The 17,141-nt window shown below is 41.0% G+C and overlaps 1 protein-coding gene across 2 annotated transcripts in view; it reads left to right on the top strand.

Annotated features, from left to right (window-relative positions):
• Gfpt1 (glutamine--fructose-6-phosphate transaminase 1) overlaps window positions 1-16,722 on the top strand; it is a 53,060-nt gene extending 36,338 nt beyond the window's left edge. For both annotated transcript variants that reach the window (XM_038318879.1, XM_038318880.1), the window contains 7 exons: window positions 885-1,005; window positions 1,529-1,686; window positions 7,705-7,819; window positions 10,356-10,483; window positions 11,461-11,628; window positions 12,138-12,299; window positions 12,951-16,722. In XM_038318879.1, coding sequence (XP_038174807.1) covers window positions 885-1,005; window positions 1,529-1,686; window positions 7,705-7,819; window positions 10,356-10,483; window positions 11,461-11,628; window positions 12,138-12,299; window positions 12,951-12,995 — 897 coding nt within the window. In that variant the 3' untranslated portion in view covers window positions 12,996-16,722. The remainder of the gene's footprint in view (window positions 1-884; window positions 1,006-1,528; window positions 1,687-7,704; window positions 7,820-10,355; window positions 10,484-11,460; window positions 11,629-12,137; window positions 12,300-12,950) is intronic.
• Window positions 16,723-17,141: the final 419 nt, after the last annotated feature.

The raw sequence follows: 17,141 nt of genomic DNA, 5'->3' as shown, positions 1-17,141 counted from the left end.
AGTACTGGGTGATGGCGAAGAAACTCAGGTCCTCTGCAAGCAGCTCTCTTGCACCAGCCTTTGTGGCTTTTATTGCTGTAAAGGAGGAACACATGGAGATGAGACTAGAGATAGGCAGGGCGGAGCTGGCCTGAAGAAACAGGTGAAGGGCTAGTGAGCGAGAATGTCTGTTGTCAATGTTAAAGCACTGCTATGTGTCTGTACATCTACAAGACTTAAGAGATTTTGGTGCTTGCAAGTTTGTGCTCTGTTGTTTCTAACTCTCTAACATTTGGAGTAGAAGGAATATGTGTATCATTGACATTTTAATTTTAAACATTAGGAATTGGAGAGTTAGAGATAACATACAAGTTTATTCAAAACAGTGCTTTTTCTCCTCAAAATGTTTCTATGTGTGGATATATCTGTTTATAAGAATGTTTGCATGGAGCTTAGAATTATGACTCACACTTTGTAATCCCAGCACTCAGAAGGCTGAGATAGGAACCTTACTGCAAATTTGAGGCAAGCTTCAACTGTATAGTGAGTTCCAGACGAGTCTAGTCTTGAAAAATAGGATTGTTTTAAAACACTTGTATTAAAGTGTTAGCAATGCTTATCTCTTGGGTAGTAGGATGTTGAATACCTTTAATTTTTTATTCTTTAATTTGTATTATTTAATGTTTTCCAAATTTATGCCTTGTTCTTCTTTTGGCAGCGCTGGGGTTAGAAGCAGTGATGGGGTAGTTGGCCTTATGCATGCTAGGCAAGTGCTCATCACTGAACTATACCTCTGGTCTGTGTGCTGTTTTTATAAACACAAAAGTAGAAACTGTACATTAAGACCAAAGAAGTTCAATGAATAAGAATGTCTGAAGGTAGATTGTGTTCTCTTTTCTCTCTAGACCCGTCAGGTTCTAGAGGAGCTGACAGAGTTGCCGGTAATGGTGGAGCTCGCTAGTGACTTCTTGGATAGAAACACTCCAGTCTTTCGAGATGATGTTTGCTTTTTCATTAGTCAATCAGGTATGTTCATTTTAGACTTTAAGGGGAAAAAAAGTCACTGTAAGTCAATTTTCCTAATAATTCTAGCAAATCTTTTAAGACCTAATGCTTAAACTGGTATTTCAATGACCTGGTAAATACAGATTGACTTCAGTCATACTAATACATTCTTTATGACTCAATAAAAATGAACACCATTTTTACTGCTTAAAGAGCTTAATTTTCAGATAAGAAACAAAGAGATCCTAGAAAGCCTATGTCTTGTAAATGTATGGTTTTTGTTGTTAAATTTGAGACAGGGTCTCACTGTGTAGCCTTTGTTGACCTGAACTCACTAGGTAGACCAGGATGGCCTCCAACTCAGTGATTTGCCTGTCTCTTCAAGCCAAGTGCATGGCACCGTGCCTGGCTATATCTTCTAAGTTTAATAAGAACTTGCCTCATGCTTTATTTAAAACAAATAAGTTGAAAGAATGGCCAGCTTTTCATGTAAGAAGCACATACTCTGACACTGCTCTGTGTTCCTTTTGTCCATTTTACACAGGTGAGACAGCTGACACCCTGATGGCTCTTCGGTACTGTAAGGAGAGAGGAGCCCTAACTGTGGGCATCACAAATACAGTTGGCAGTTCTATATCAAGGGAGACAGATTGTGGGGTTCATATCAATGCTGGTCCTGAGGTTGGCGTGGCCAGTACAAAGGTAAATCCTTGGTTTCTTCCACGGCGGTTACTTAAGCATCCTGTTGGTAAGGGGTGCTGGTCTGTGGGCCAGTTGATGTGTTCTTTTCCCTGGTGTAGTCTTAGAGTTTACAGAGGACAAGTGTTTAACAGGTCTGGTTTGAAAAGATCTCTGCCAGCTTTTCCTCTTCGTCATGCACAGTCTCTATTCTCCAAGTACAATAAGCAGTCATACACTGCCCTGTTACTGGTGTAGTTGGGATTAGAAAAGCAGTAAATTAGAAATGGACAGTTTAATCCAAATAATTATTGATATTTTTATTTTATTTTTTATTTATGTATTCCTGGTTTCCTTAAGTATGTCAGAATATGACACTACTTTTGAAAAACCGTAACAAGGAATATACTTTGTAAAACTGACAATTAAAAGCTAATTGGGTGCTGGGTAGATGTTCGTTGTTTAAGAATGCTTGGCGTGGTGGACAGTGGTGGTGCATGCCTTTAATCCCAGCACTCTAGAGGCACAGGCAGACGGATCTCTGTGAGTTCAAGGACAGCCTGGTCTATAGAGTTAGTGCCAGGACAGGTTCCAAAACTATACAGAGAAATCCTGTCTTGTACAAGCTTAGGGCCTGAGTTCAAATCCCCAGCACCCATGTAAAAAGCCTGATTATGTCTGCCTGTGACCTTTGGGTGTGTGGAGACAGAAGGATCCTGGAGGTTGTTAGCCACCAACTTAGCTCCAGGTTCAGTGACCAGCTGTGTTTCATTAAGTCAGAGTGGTAGAACAGGGTACCTACAGCCTGCTCACCATTGTTCATGCATGGATACATGGATGCACATTCACAGTGTAATGTCAGAGCAATAAAATATATACATAAAGTTTCAAAAGCAGAAGTTACAGGATAGTATTCATTTCTTTTTAAATATTATAGTGTAGGAGCTTAAAAATACCTTGGTTTTAAAGGTGTGTAAAACTGCTTTGCTATCTGTAGTTGAGATATATAACTTTTTGTAAGTTGTATAAGTATATAAAATACAAATGTGTTACTTAGGATTTTTGAAATTTCAGCTTATCTGTTTTTCTGCTTAAGTTTAATATTTTTTGTTGATTGTCTGATATGTTTCAGTGGTTTAGGCTTTAATCCTTAAATCTCATGGAAAACTTTTGTGGAAATTTTGTGATTCTTACGTTAAAAACTCTGGAGAGTCTTGACATTACTATAATTTACACATAGTTGAAATGTGAATTTTCTCCATATGGTGATTAAAATATGTGTGTTGCTTGTGCTTAGGGCCATCCTGTGGGGGAGTGAATAACAGGCTGTTTGTAGCAGAGTCCAGACAGCTCTGATCAGGGATGGGCACACAGGCTCCTGTCCACAGCACATGAACCACCGCACTTCAGCATGTGTGGAGAGACAGGTGATTGATGAGTTGCAGGGGACGTAGTTTACAGAGTATTCTTGATCCTTTAGTTTATGAGAGCTTGAATTTCTCCACCGTTTTATTATGAAGGTTTTCATGCATGTAGCAGTTATAATGACTTAACACCCATTTACCCACCGCCTGGATTCCACCATGAGTCTTTTCTTCAGTTTTAGGAAAGTGCAGCTTGCACTGCCGTGTGGTAAACTTACTTGGTTGTGCGGCTGTCACCACACAGTTTTAGGAGACTGTGTTCACAGAACAGCAGTTATTCCTTTGTGCTCTTGCCAGTCAGTGCCTACTCCTAACCTCTAGCTTCAGGCTTATATCTGCTGCTTTCTCTTACTAAATATTGTGTCATTTTCCAGATAGTTCTCGTGAATAGGAGTTTTATGAGACATGTCCTCTGTAACTGGCTTTCACTTAGCATGAAGCCTTTGAAGCTTGTTCACGTTGTTATTAATATCAGCAGTTTTTCCTCTAAAAGCAAATCCTTTTAATTTTTTAAAATTTGAAATATTCAGATTTATAGGAAGTTACAAAGTTGTGTTATCAGTCAGCTTCACATTATAATAACAATAGCTGAGGCAACTAATTTGAAAAGAAAAAGGTTTCTTTTGGTTCATAGCTCTAGAGGTCCCAGTCTGAAATTAGGCAGCGTTGTTGTTTTGTAGCTCTGGTTAGGCAGTCAGTCATGCAGTAGGGAATGAACCAGGAAGCAGAGCTATCTGAGAGTCAGAGGGCTCACAAACTTCTTCAAGGATTTTTTTCTTAGACAACCAAAGGATCCCTTACTAGACATCAGCTCCTACCTAAAGGAGGAGGTCTGTAATCTTTCAAGAGGCCCACCCTGGGGACCAAGCCTTTAGCACATGTACTGGTGCCCTAGTAATAGCCCCAGTAGAGATGTCCCATGTACCCTTTACCCCATTCCCCAGTGCTTACATCTTGGTTAAGAAAGCAAGTATCTTTTAAAGTATGTAATTTCTTTTTAAAGTGACTGTCAGCTTTAGTAATAGTATTAACAAGATGGCTTAGCAGGTAAAGGTGTCCACCACCACCATCAGCCAAGCCTGACAATTTGAGTTTGATCCCTAGAACCTGTGTAGGGGAAGGAGAGAACTGACTCCCTGTAAGTTTTCTGACCTCTGCATGTGTACTGTGGTATGCACCCCTTTACCCCTCTAAATAAATAAATCTTTTAATAAATAAAAATACCTTTATTAAAATCTTTTAATAAGTATGGCAGTGTAATACAGCTTCATTCTTCCTGGATTCCAAAGTAATTTTGTTTTCAACTGTTTTAAATAGTCTTGGCTTTATGTTCTATAAGATAGGTTCTGGGTTATTTCATTACAGCAGTTTCTGAATGGGAAGTGAGTTTGTATGTCTTAAGTAGTCACAGAAGTTGGCTGTTGCTCCCCATCACTGCTCAGTGATGAGCCTGTGTACAAGTTTCCAACTCTGCCTGAGAAGATGGTTGGTTTAGAAGACTGTTACTGACTTTCACATAATATCAGACCAATGATAATTTGGTGTTTCTTTAGGAATTGATGGTGCCAGTGTGCAGAATTTGCAGTTCTTGTTATTGCAGGTGTTTAAAATTTTACCACACTGCTGACTTAGGGATTTTTTGTTTGTTTGTTTTTGTTTTTTGTTTTAATGTGCCCAAGTAACTTTGTTTTGGATTTAATAAAAAGAAAATCAAGTTGGAAAGTTCAGTCAACATTTTCTTGGTAAATTTTTTTTCAGACCTTAGTAGATTGTAAATGTGATGTGTAGCTTATTTTCATCATATTGAGTTTCTTGGTATGCACAGATGGAATGAAAACTATGGTGGGGGGACACATACTCAGTGGTGGTGTGACATTAGTGGAGGACCGGAGCGGCTAGACTGAGTGCTTGTTGCTAGATCAAGTTGGATTTGGAATAGCTTCATATCTTAGGGGACCAAGATCCTGTTAGTGATTTTCTGTTAATTGAAAGACACATCCATAGTGACAAGGGGGAGCTGACACTTAGAATTCAGAACATAGGCTCCGTTCATACTTCAGCGTGTATGTGGTTCTAATCTGCTGGGGGGATGAAATGGGGACAGGTGGCTGTGGAGGTCAAAGGTGTCCAGCAGAAGTGGCAAGGTCTCACGTAGTAGTTTGGCTGAGGTGTCTCCTCGGCATGACAGGAGCATAATCACTTAGGAAGTGACTAAGGGAAGAATGCTAGAAACTGGGTGTAAAACCGTAACACACTTCCTGAATAAGACCTATGCACAGCACAGTGTACCTAACAATTTAGCAATGAAAATTAAGTAAAAGTCTCAAAGGCCTTAAACACAAAAGCTTTCTTTGAAATAATATTGTGTCCTCCAGGCATAGTAGCACATGTCTTTAATCAGCACTGGGGAGGTGGAGGCAGGTGAATCTCTGAATTTAAGGCCAACCTGGTCTACAGAGAGTTCCGGGACATCCAGGGCTACACAAAGGAACCCTGTCACAAAAGTAAGAGAAAAAGAAAAACAGATAAAGAGCAATAACTTTGTCAAAAGAGTGAATATTATTAGCTAACACACATGAAAAGAAATCTTAGTTTCTTTGGACTGAAGCTATGAATGACAGGCTCTTGTGGTGGTGTGCACCTGTTGGGGATTACTCGAGCCCTTAGGTTTGAGATGAGCTTGGCAACAAAGGGAGAAGACTCCACGTGGTGAAAGGAAAGAACTGGTTCCCATAGATTCCCTCTGACTTTCACTGTTGTCAGGCACGTGTGCCACAGCTCCAAATAAATTTACGTTTGAAAAAGATTAAGATGGTAGTCATTTGTCTAAAAGATAGTTTTGACTTTTTGACAAAATGTGACAGTAGAGGAGCATCTTGCATTCACATACGGCGATGGGAAAGCGACTTGCAGTGTCTGTAATCGTGAAGATTCATGTTGTATTCATAACAGAAGAAATGTTTCTCGGTGCAGTTTCCACCAGTGTTACTTGATGTGTTCTGGCTGTGTATCAGGATTGTACTGGGTGCTTTCTGTGTCCGAGCAAATATCTCTAGACTGTCTTGGGTCTTGAACCCTTAACATACAGGGCATCAAAGGCTATAGGGAAGAAAATAGCTCAAGGTTCTTACACACCACTAAACAAAGGAAAGTGCTAAGATGTCAGGTGTAAAAGAGCGTTAGAAAATTCTGTCACTTAATGCTTTTTTTTTTTTCCTCTGTAGCTTTGGAGCCTGTTCTGGAACTAGCTCTTGTAGACCAGGTTGGCCTCGAACTCAAAAAGATCCACCTGCCTCTGCCTCCTGAGTGCTGGGATGCTTCTTTTTTAATTGAATGTTTTTTGAGATAGGATTTCATGTATCTCAGGCTAGCCTCAAGCTTGTTCTGTCACTGAGAAGGGTCTTGGGTTTTTTTTTTCCTTGAGTTCTGCCTTCCAAGTTTTGGGATTATGGGTGTGTGCCACCATGTGTGCTTAATAACTTTCTTTTATTGAAAATATTTTTTTCATACATAATAAATAAAGAAAAACTAGGGCCAGCAAGTAGCTAAGTGAATGAAGTTGCTTGCTGCCAAGTCTGACGACTTCAGTTTTACCCTGTGGACCCCATAGAAGGAGAGAACTGACTTCTAGAGGTTGTCCTCTGACACCCCCCCTCCCCCACACACTCACAAGTAAATGTAAATTATAAATACCAATATGTTATCATAGGTTTGCAGATGCTTAATTTTTACTTACTTACATATATTTAGATATTCCTTTAACTTTTAGTTGCTTTTTGTTTGTTAAAAAAGTAAGAATGAGGACCTGTGTGGGGATAGTTCTGTCTGGACAGTGTTAAGTTTCCGGCACCTAGTAAGCAGCTGTGCCTGGTAGTTTGCGTTTATCATGGGGAAATGGAGACGGGTGGATTGCTAGGGCTTGACGTACCAGTGTAGCATAATCAGTGAGCCCTAGGTCCCAGTGAGAGACTGTCTCAGTGAAAAATGCACGGGGGGCAGCTCCTGAGGAATCCCTAAGGTTGGCCTTAGGCCTCCACATGCACACTCGTGGGTAAATCTCACCCCAAGGTGCCTTCTTCCTGTAACTCAAGCGCAAAGTGAGAATGAGCTAAGTGTGGTAGCTCACACCTATACTTTGTGCACTTGGGAGACTGAGGCAGGAGAATTACTTTGAATCTAACCCAGGGTGTGGAGTATGACCCTATCTTTAAAAAAAAAAATAGAAGTGAAAATGAGGAAATGCCAGTAGGCAGAGACTAAGGAGCAGGGGTGGGCATTTTATAGCTATCCAAAGATCTCTTAGTGCCAGGAGCCCTGTCCTTTCTCCTCACTGTGGTTAGGCACATTCAGATTATCTGTACCTTCCTTCAATCTCTTTTTCCCTTCCTTCTGAGGGGTGTGAAGAGGTTCATAAGCACTAGTATTTTATGTGGGTCTGAGATGCTTTGTGATTAAAAATAGAGAAGATGCTAAGCCAGGCCAGCAGCAACAGTGTTGCTTTTAAAAGATGAACAGTGTATACTATGAAGAATTGGGATTTAATTTTCATCTTTTTGTTAAAATTTCCAGGTTCTTAAAATGCACCTGGAATTAATTTTTGTTTTCTTTGGTGTTTTAGGCTTACACCAGCCAGTTTGTTTCCCTTGTGATGTTTGCCCTCATGATGTGTGATGACAGGATCTCCATGCAAGAAAGGCGTAAAGAGATCATGCTTGGATTGAAGCGGCTGCCAGGTATGAAGACACTCATATTTCAGAGGTGTTTTAAAATATAATTTTTCTTAGCATTGAAAATAATAGGTTTCTTTCCTTTTTGGTGTTTGTTTTTGAGGCAGGGTCTCACATAGCTGAGATTGGCCTCAAACGTAACCATTTAGCTGAGGATGACCTTGAGCTTCTAATCCTCCTGCTTCTTCCCCGAGTGATGAAATGACAGGTGTGGTGTCCTGCCTGGTTCATGTGATGCTGGGGATTGAGCCCAGGGCTTGGTACATGTTAGGCAAGCATCTCTACCACCAGAACCACATCCCCAGCCCTGGATTGCTTTATAGGCTATAAATATTAATCTATTGTAGCACAGTTGGCAAAGATTCCATCCTAGAGACTGTTTCTTCACCTTGTTAATCATTCCCTTTGCTGTGCACAAGCTTCTTAGTTAGCAATAATCGCACTCTGGTTAAACTTGGTCGGCTGCCATACTGCACTGCACAAAACTGCGGAAACTTGAATTCCATGAAGTCCTACTTGTCAATTCTTGTGATCATTTCCTGTCTTGGTGGGAGTCCCTTTGTGGAAGTCCTTGTCTTTGCCTGTGCCAGTGTCTTGCAGTATTTTCACAATATGTTTTTCTCCAGGAACTTTAAGGTTTGGTTTTTCTTCAGGGTGAAAAATAATGAATCTAACTTTTTTTATATGTCAGTATCCATGTTTGTATATTGAAGACATAATTTTTCTTCAGAGGTGACTTTTCTCAACATTTTTGTCAGAAATGGTGGCTGCTACCTTGTGGTCTGTCCCTGGGCCCTCTCTTCTCTTTGTCTGCATATTGAGTTTATGTTAGTCATTCTCACTCTGTAGTATAGTCTTCATCCACTCAGTGTCCTAGGACTAAGTAGAGTACAGTGAGCTGTTGGGAAGCCTCCTGCATTACCCTTTCTGCTTAGGATGGCCCTCAATAGTTGGAATCTTTTGTACTTTTTATGTTCTGCTTGAGCAGTAGTTCTCAACCCTCCTAATACTGTGACCCTTTAATACAGTTCCTCGTGTTGTGGTGACTCCAACCCTAAGATTATTTTTGTTTCTGTTTCTTAACTGTAATTTTCTGCTGTTATGAATCACAATACAAATATCTGCGTTTTCTGCTGTGAAAGGGTCCTTTGACCCCCAGGTTGAGAACCACTGTTCTAGAGCTTCAGCGTTCCTGCCCTCACAGCAGTGACCAGCAGAGAGCTGGCTCGGGCCTGTCTGCTCCAGAGTTATTTCTAGGTACCTAGAGCAGCGCTACCTTCCCACACACTTCACTGCCTGGACTGAGCCTCCTGCTGCCTGGACTTTTTTGGCATGTCAGAGTCTGTCCCTTCCCTTTCCAGCTGTCTCCCACTGGTGTGTGCAGGTTGAGCTTTAGCTTCTGACTTGAGACTGTTCTCTAGTCTTAGGCCTACAGTAGTGCAGTTTTTAAATTTAATTATTTTATTATGTGTATAGGTATTTTGCCTGCAATATGTATCTGTGCACCACATGCATGCAGGTTCCTGTAGAGGCCAGAAAAGAACATCAGATTCCCTGGAACTGGAGTTATAGATAGTTGTGAGCTGCTGTGTGGGTGCTTGGATTTGAACCTGGGTCCTCTGGAAGAGCAGTCAGTGCTGTTAGCCAATAAGCGATTTATCCAGGCTCAGTTTTAAGAAGTAGGTTTCTTTCTAAGCTCGTGTCTGACCACAGAGTCATAAAATGACAGAAGGAACCCCATTGCTGGAGGATGCACTGTCTGCAGACCAGTACCTGACTTGAGGCTTTGAGGGCTGTAGTTTGTCCTGTGGGTGGGACTTCTCATCTCTTTTTCAGGGTGCGTGACTTACCTTTTGGATGAAACTTCTGTTTCCCTTCTCCCAGTAAGGGAGCCATAGGTCTAGAGCTATGCTCCATTTCGTTACTTTTTGCCTGGTGGCTTTTCTGATCTTTTTTTGAGACCAGGTCTCTTGTATCCCAGGCAGACTTTAACTCAGTATGTAGGGGAGAATGACCTTGAACTTTTGATTCTCCTGCATCTACCTCCTGAGTGCTTGGATTACAGGTGTTATCCACTATGCCCAGTTTTATGCAGTTATGGGGCTTGACCCCGTGCTGCTGTTCATAGTAGGCAAGCACACTCTAACTCTACCAGTTGAACTACATCTCTGACGCCCTGAGTCTTTTTTTTTTTTTTTTCTTCCAATTCTAACTTTTCTCCCTGACTGTATCACAGGAGGCAGCTTCTGGCCCACCATCCTATCTGGAAGTCCAAATTAAGGCTCTTTATTTTATTTTCTATATGTTTGATGTGGAAGGGAGTGAACAGTAGATGAAGTTCTCATCTTACTCCTGGTGCTGTGGTTTGTAGTTGCATAGTTAGAAGGTCTTTCTGTTTTTGCCTCCATGTTAAGAGAATTTCATGCTGATGCCACAGAAGAGAGGAAGTACTGGTATTTGTGGTTTGCTTCCAGTATAGCATTGTTACTTTATCTATGTATTGCTCCTTTTTCATGGGCTGGGCTAATCTTTATCTTAACAGACTTGATTAAGGAAGTGCTGAGCATGGATGATGAAATTCAGAAGCTGGCAACAGAACTGTACCACCAGAAGTCAGTTCTGATAATGGGACGAGGCTATCATTATGCTACGTGTCTTGAAGGAGCCCTGGTGCGTTTTCTCACTTAAGTTGATTTTACTCCTAATGACTTAGGGACAGGGCACATACACTTTTTTTGGGTTTTCGGGACAAGGTTTCTCTGTGTAACAGCCCTAGCTGTCCTGGAACTTGTTTTGTAGACCAGGCTGATCTTAAACTCATAGAGATCCACCTACTTCTGCCTCCCAAATGCTGGGATTAAAGATGTGTACCACCACCACCTGCTGGGAACATGTACTTTTATTTATTCTGCAGTACTAGGGATTTAAGCCACAGAGAGCCAGGTATTCAAAATATCACTGTGCCTTGTCATTCATTTAGGTGTGTGTGCGTGTGCGTGTGTGTGTGTGTGTGTGTGTGTGTATGTGTGTGAACATGAATGGGTGGGAGGTGGTATGCTTCAGTACATGTGTGGGAATCGGGACAGCTTAAGCTGGAGTCAGTTTTCTTCCAACCATTTGAATCCTGGACATCAAACTCAGGTTGTCAGGCTTGGTGGCAAGCATCCTTATCTTGCTCACTCCCCACATACTTGTAAAACAAATGAATTGAAATAGGCAAAATGTTTAAAATGCCTCTGTTTGTATATTGTGGTTTGTTTGCCTTAAGAAGATGCTGTAAAACTTAATTCAAAAGTGAAAACCAAGAAAAGTGTTTACATGGGAACTAGGGGTTAGCATTTTAAGTTGGGTATACATGCAATTGAAATATGAACAACTGACTTAAGGTTCATTAGATAAGAAATTGAAGTGAATTATAAGGCACAGCATGACTGCTGTTGATAGTCTGAATCCTTAAGAATACTTTGTAGAACTTGAACACTGTGGTTGTTGGTGTTTTGGAAGTGATGATCTGTTGTTAGCTCTAGGGACAGATCAGTAGTCTTTAATACTTCTTAGTAGACCTAACCATCTCAGATGCTTTGTGTAATATTAAAAGTAGAATTTTGAAAAATGAACTAAAGACTTACCTGGTTCTTTAATTCTAGAAAATCAAGGAAATTACTTACATGCACTCTGAAGGCATCCTTGCTGGTGAGCTGAAGCACGGCCCTCTGGCCTTGGTGGACAAGCTGATGCCTGTCATCATGATCATCATGCGAGACCACACTTACGCCAAGTGTCAGAACGCGCTACAGCAAGTGGTTGCACGGCAGGTAGGTCAGGCGCTGTGATAATAGCCTGGAGCTCTGTGATGGGGGTTACCAAAGCCCGGGTGAACTGATGCTAAGATCTAAACCAAAACTAGGCCCTAGTCTCCGGTTCTTTCTTCTATCAGTTAACACATTTTCTTTTTACTTTAACATGATGAAGTATTTCCTTCAAAAGAAACTCTAATGTGTAGAGTTTACATTAACATCATGAATGCTGTGCCTCATATTCTCCCACCATCAGCTAGCTTATGTTTAATTCCAGAGATATTTCTCCCTAAACACAGTGTACTGGAAATAAACTTGAACTTCAAAGGAAGGCGAACCTGTATTCAAGTACTAAGCTTGGCGTTTCTTTCTTTTGTAAATTTTTGACAAAAATCCACAAAACCTGTTCATGCCCATTTGCATGAGCAGTCAGAGCGTGTCTGTGTATCTTGCAGTGTGGAGCACATGCTCAATGTTGCCTAGCATGTACTTCTCGTGATTGTGTCTGCATGTGGTTTTCTTCCCAGGGGCGCCCAGTCGTGATCTGTGATAAGGAGGATACCGAGACCATTAAGAACACAAAAAGGACAATCAAGGTGCCCCACTCAGTGGACTGCTTGCAGGGCATTCTCAGTGTGATCCCCTTGCAGCTGCTGGCTTTCCATCTGGCTGTGCTGAGAGGCTACGATGTGAGTGACCGCCTCTATAGAACTCCGGGGTGGCTTTTGAACTCTAGGGTACATCTTGATACAGTTAGTCCCAACTTTTTTGTTTGTTTGTTTTTAGGTATTTATTTATTTATTTAGTGTATATGCATGTCACAGTTCATGGGTGGAGGTCAGGGGACAACTGGTAAGAACTGGTTCTCTCCTTCCACTCTGTGGGTCCTAAGGAGTGAATTCAGGTTTGTTAGCAAGCACCTTTGCTTGTTGTGTCTCACCAGCCCTCCCAACTTTCACAGTAGCTCTTGAAGATCTGCTGCATCTGTGTCTTCGCACAGCCCAGTCCGTAGTTTACAGTGCTTTCTTCTTAGCCATAGGATTTGAAGAAGGCTTGGCACTTACTCCAGGCCTTAGACTGACTGGGCAGGGGCTGTGATTGGCATTTTGGGGTGGGAAAAGTCTGTGTTGTTTGGATCTCTCCCACAGTGGGGGCTGCAGGACTTGTAGCATTCTTAGTCCTCTTGCTATTGTGGGAACCAAAATATCCTGTCGTGTTTCCCGGCTTCCCTGTGAGGTCTCCTCCCGGTATATATTAGCACCTTCCTCTATTGTTTTCCAGTTATTTTACAAGATAAATTATATGATTGTATTTCTTAATATAATTCTCTTTTTTTGCAGGTTGATTTCCCACGGAATCTTGCCAAATCTGTAACTGTAGAATAAAAGGCACCTGAAACTTATGACAGTTAAGCAACATGAGACACCTTTTGTATTTAAATTTTTGATTTAAACTGTTGCCTCCTGAAAGCCTTTTTTAGTAAATTCTTATTTATATATCAGTTATAATTATCCCTCTCAATTAATGGTTTTGTGCAATTGCCTCATTTTCAATAATACCTGGGGGCGTTTGATTAATAGAATTTAAATTGAACCTGAAATCAAAGAGATTCTAGCTGTAGTGTTGTATAAAGAACTGGATAATGAATTTCTGTGTCCTCCACTTCAATCATGGAGGTTTGTAGAGTTTTTGAGATGATTGTTGTTTTTCCATGCCTTGATTCAATCAGACTGATAAAAGACCAGTGCATTTCATTGGAATACTCAAAGTCAAAAGCCAGTGTGTGCTAGTACCTGCTGAAGGCTTTGCTATATTATTTATAAGTTGAAGATGCTGTGGTTTATTTTGAAGCTTGTCTATATTTTGTTTGTAAATCAAACTGTTCACCTAAAAAAACCTAAGTTCAGTTAAATTAGTCTAAACCTGGCTGTCATCTCTAGGTAGAGGAGCATGGGGGCAGTGTGCGATACATTGTGTCCTCCACGCTCGAATAAAGCACCATGTGGAGATGTGTAGCGCTGATCTGAACTACTTTAGACCCCGACAGTGTGGCTGGGCGTTTAAATATAGGACCTGGGCATCCGACTCCTTGTTTCTTTGCCTCCTCAGAGTGGTTTGCATTGCCTTGAAACTGTAGAGCTTAATTTAAAAAAAAATATTGTTGAATGACACCCTTTGTCTCCTTTGACATCACAGCAGAGTTGCTACCAAGCATCTCCGATTGGTATTGGCATGTTCAGTTCTCTCTTCAGCTTTGTCCCAAGTCCCTTCCCTACCTTGCTGCAGAAAGCATCCTCTTGTGGCAGTTTGGAGGTTCTTTTTGATAACTTGTGAGATTTGCACTGGTCGTTTGATCTTCAGTGTATGAGGCTTAGACCTTCACATACTTTCCACTGTGGTGTGACATGATTTAGGGTTGCTTTCTAGATGTTTTCCTTTGTATTGTCTGGACTCCTGTTTAGGAATGAATGCAGTATGAAGAAGTGATATTGGCGTGCCTTCATGCTGATAGTGTCAGAAATGGAGGTTAACAATTGGGATAAAGTATTTAAAATAGAACATTAGTTTGACACCCTAAAAATGTGTGGAATAATTTCTTCATAGAATTATTTGGGTCAGATCATGTGGCTGTAGGAAGGTGGTTATATTCTGTTAGGTCCACTTCTTTCAAAAGCTTTCACCGTTATTGTGGAAGTGCAGTAGTGGAGTTGGTAGCTCACTCTTTGTGTTTGAACTTGATGTTAAGCAGTTCATGCTATGCCAGAAGTGTAGGCTTCTTGTGAAGGTGGGTTGAAGACAGAGTTTATGTAACTTTGGAAGCTTTCACTTCCATTGATAGAGACTGGAAACCTGATTTTTTAAAACGTAAGACAGGGCCACAGTTTCTACCCTGTGTAGCTGCTTTAGTTACGTTTGTCTGTTCTAATTATTTCCAAGATTTCATGTTTGTCTAGCATGTGTATCCTGTCATTTCTTGTGTTTGGTATAATAGCATGGCTACTCATAGTTGTGTGCGTTTCGTTGTTGTTGTCTTTTTTCATGTGTTGCTCTGGAGTACAGGGTGATGTTGGTACACGGAGACATTGTGAAATGATCACCACAGTATTCTTAGGTCGTCCATCACCTCGGTTACTAATCCAGAGTTCTTTTGGAGCTGTTTTGAATTATACAGCTCAGTTTTACTAATCACCCTCTATGTAATGGAATATCGGAACTTAATTCTTCTGTCTGGCTCTGACTCTGAACCCATTCACCAGTTTCCCTTCCATACACACTCCAAACTAGGATAAATCCTAAAAACCAGTCAAAAGCCCAAATGAAGACCAGAGTAGTATTTTCTAAACAAATATTATTCTCTTCCCTATCCCATTTTGCTTCCTACCCTGGTTAATGTAGTGATTTTAAATTCTTTTATTAAGTTAATTCTTAACACCCTGATATTTTAGTGAGGCAAGCCACTGAGTGAGTGAATGAGTTGGCCCAGTTAAAATTGGTATAATATAGGACATGGAAATCTAATTTTTCAAAACAAAATATCCTGCAAAAGGGAGGCTTTCTATAAAAGTTCTTTCTTGTAGTGTGTTTAAAGTTTAAGTTCACACATACATCCTTTCCTGGGAGCCCTTGCTAGGCAGGGAGGACTGTGGAGAACTCAGTTAATGGTTACTTTGAAGTCAACTTTAAAAAAAAAATCACCTACGCCATAGGAGTGAAAAGGCTACAGAAAGTGCAGCACTCACCGGTAGTTTGTGCTGTCTGCAGCTGTGTCTGAACCCCTGCTGTGAGCGGCTGTGTGCTGGGCAGCAGAGCTGCAGAGCAGTTCTGACGTCCCTGGTGGAAGGGTGGAAAGATGGAGCTGCCCTGAGCTGTTAGATGCAGTGAAAGGGTTTATTGACCTAAACAGCGCTGGCACTCTGGAGCGTGTCCGTAAGCTGCTGTCCCAGTCTGTCCACGATACATGCGTCTATGGTATGATAAAGAGCCGCAGTTAATAATAGGCCGAGATAAGCCACTGTGTCCCCGCTCCTCAGAGGGCGCTTCAGGTACTGTGCAGGAGGCTGTTATTCTGTGTCCTGGGTGGTTTCTGAGGTAACATGGCTGTCTCCCTTAGAATCCAGGGCCCTTACCTGAGTAGTTGTGAGGAGGCAGGAAAGGAGCCTGTTCTTGGTCCCTGTAGTATTCCTCTGAAAGTGGTCTTTGTCACTCTTTAGGGAAGGACACCAGCTGAACTTGAACACACACACTTTCAGTTTTTTTGGGGGGGCAGTCTTTTGTCTTTTTTTACGATGAGGATATTCTACAGCAATAAAAGAAACTAAGGTTACTGTTTATTATATACTATAACTGGTGTGATTTTTCTAAAAAATTTAAAAGCACAATCTCATTGGAAAGTGTTTATTAAAAAAGAATTCATAATTCACATTGAATTTAGGAAGGCCAAAGAAATGGAAGGGAATGGTAAAGACACTTTGGTTCATGACATCCACATGTTTAGAGAGTTATGTCTTCAAGAACACTAGCAGTGTTTTAAACTTGGAGATGGATTTCACAAGATTCTGTTTACTCTCAAGTTTGAAAGTTTTAACATATAAGTTGGTCTTTCTCACTGTATTTAAAGATTGTTAAGTATTTCAGTGTCTCCATAGCTTGATGAATCGAAACACGTCCTCAGACCCAGGATGGTGACAAATAATGAAGCTGGCATTGGCTTTGAATAGTGATGTCCGTGCTCAAGCAAGACTGGAGCTGTGGTGTGTAACTAGCTTGAGAGTGATGAGCTGTAAAATACACCAGGACAGAAGGCTGATGAGGATGTCGTGGAAATTCTCACATTATCTTGTTTTCTGTGCCAGTTTCCAGAGTGAGTGTAGTAGTGGTCTTGTTAACCTTTCAATGTTCTCTGGGTGAATGTGTTTTTCCATGAATAAAGTTTTGATATTTGTTAAAATTATACTTCTGTGGGACTGGGGGGTTACAATAATCATTGCTCTGTTTTGATTGTTTTCTTTTCAATGAATGTTTAGTTTTCTGAGCCAGATGGTTATTTCATCCCTCATGTCCTGTTAAATCCCGTGACTACACCGGAACTGTGAATAAATTACCCAAAACCTTGCTGTGTGTTTGCTCCTTTTTGATAGGGCTTGGGATGGCACCTGGGCCTCACACTCTAGGCCACAATCCATAGTATTTCATTTTGAAGGATTTACCAGTGTTTGAAACACATAGGCATGTAGCATTTTAAAATTGCTGCTGTCTTAATATATAGCCAGTGTTTTGCTTTCATTGTTAGTAAGCATGTCTCATGTTTTATTTCTGTTGCTTTAAAAAAAGAAATGAGGGGGCTAGAGAGATGGCTCAGTGCTTAAGAGCATGGCCTGCTCTTCCAAGGGCCCTGAGTTCAATTCCCGGCAACCACATGGTGGCTCACAACCATCTGTAATGAGGTCTGGTGCCCTCTTCTGGCCTGCAGACATACACACAGACAGAATATTGTATACATAATAAAATAAATAAAAAAGAAATGATCGTGC

The sequence above is a fragment of the Arvicola amphibius genome, chromosome 2, assembly GCF_903992535.2.
Source record: "Arvicola amphibius chromosome 2, mArvAmp1.2, whole genome shotgun sequence".
Taxonomy (NCBI): Eukaryota; Metazoa; Chordata; class Mammalia; order Rodentia; family Cricetidae; genus Arvicola; species Arvicola amphibius.
Note: the sequence above shows the minus strand (reverse complement) of the source record. Positions and strands in the feature narration are given on the sequence as shown.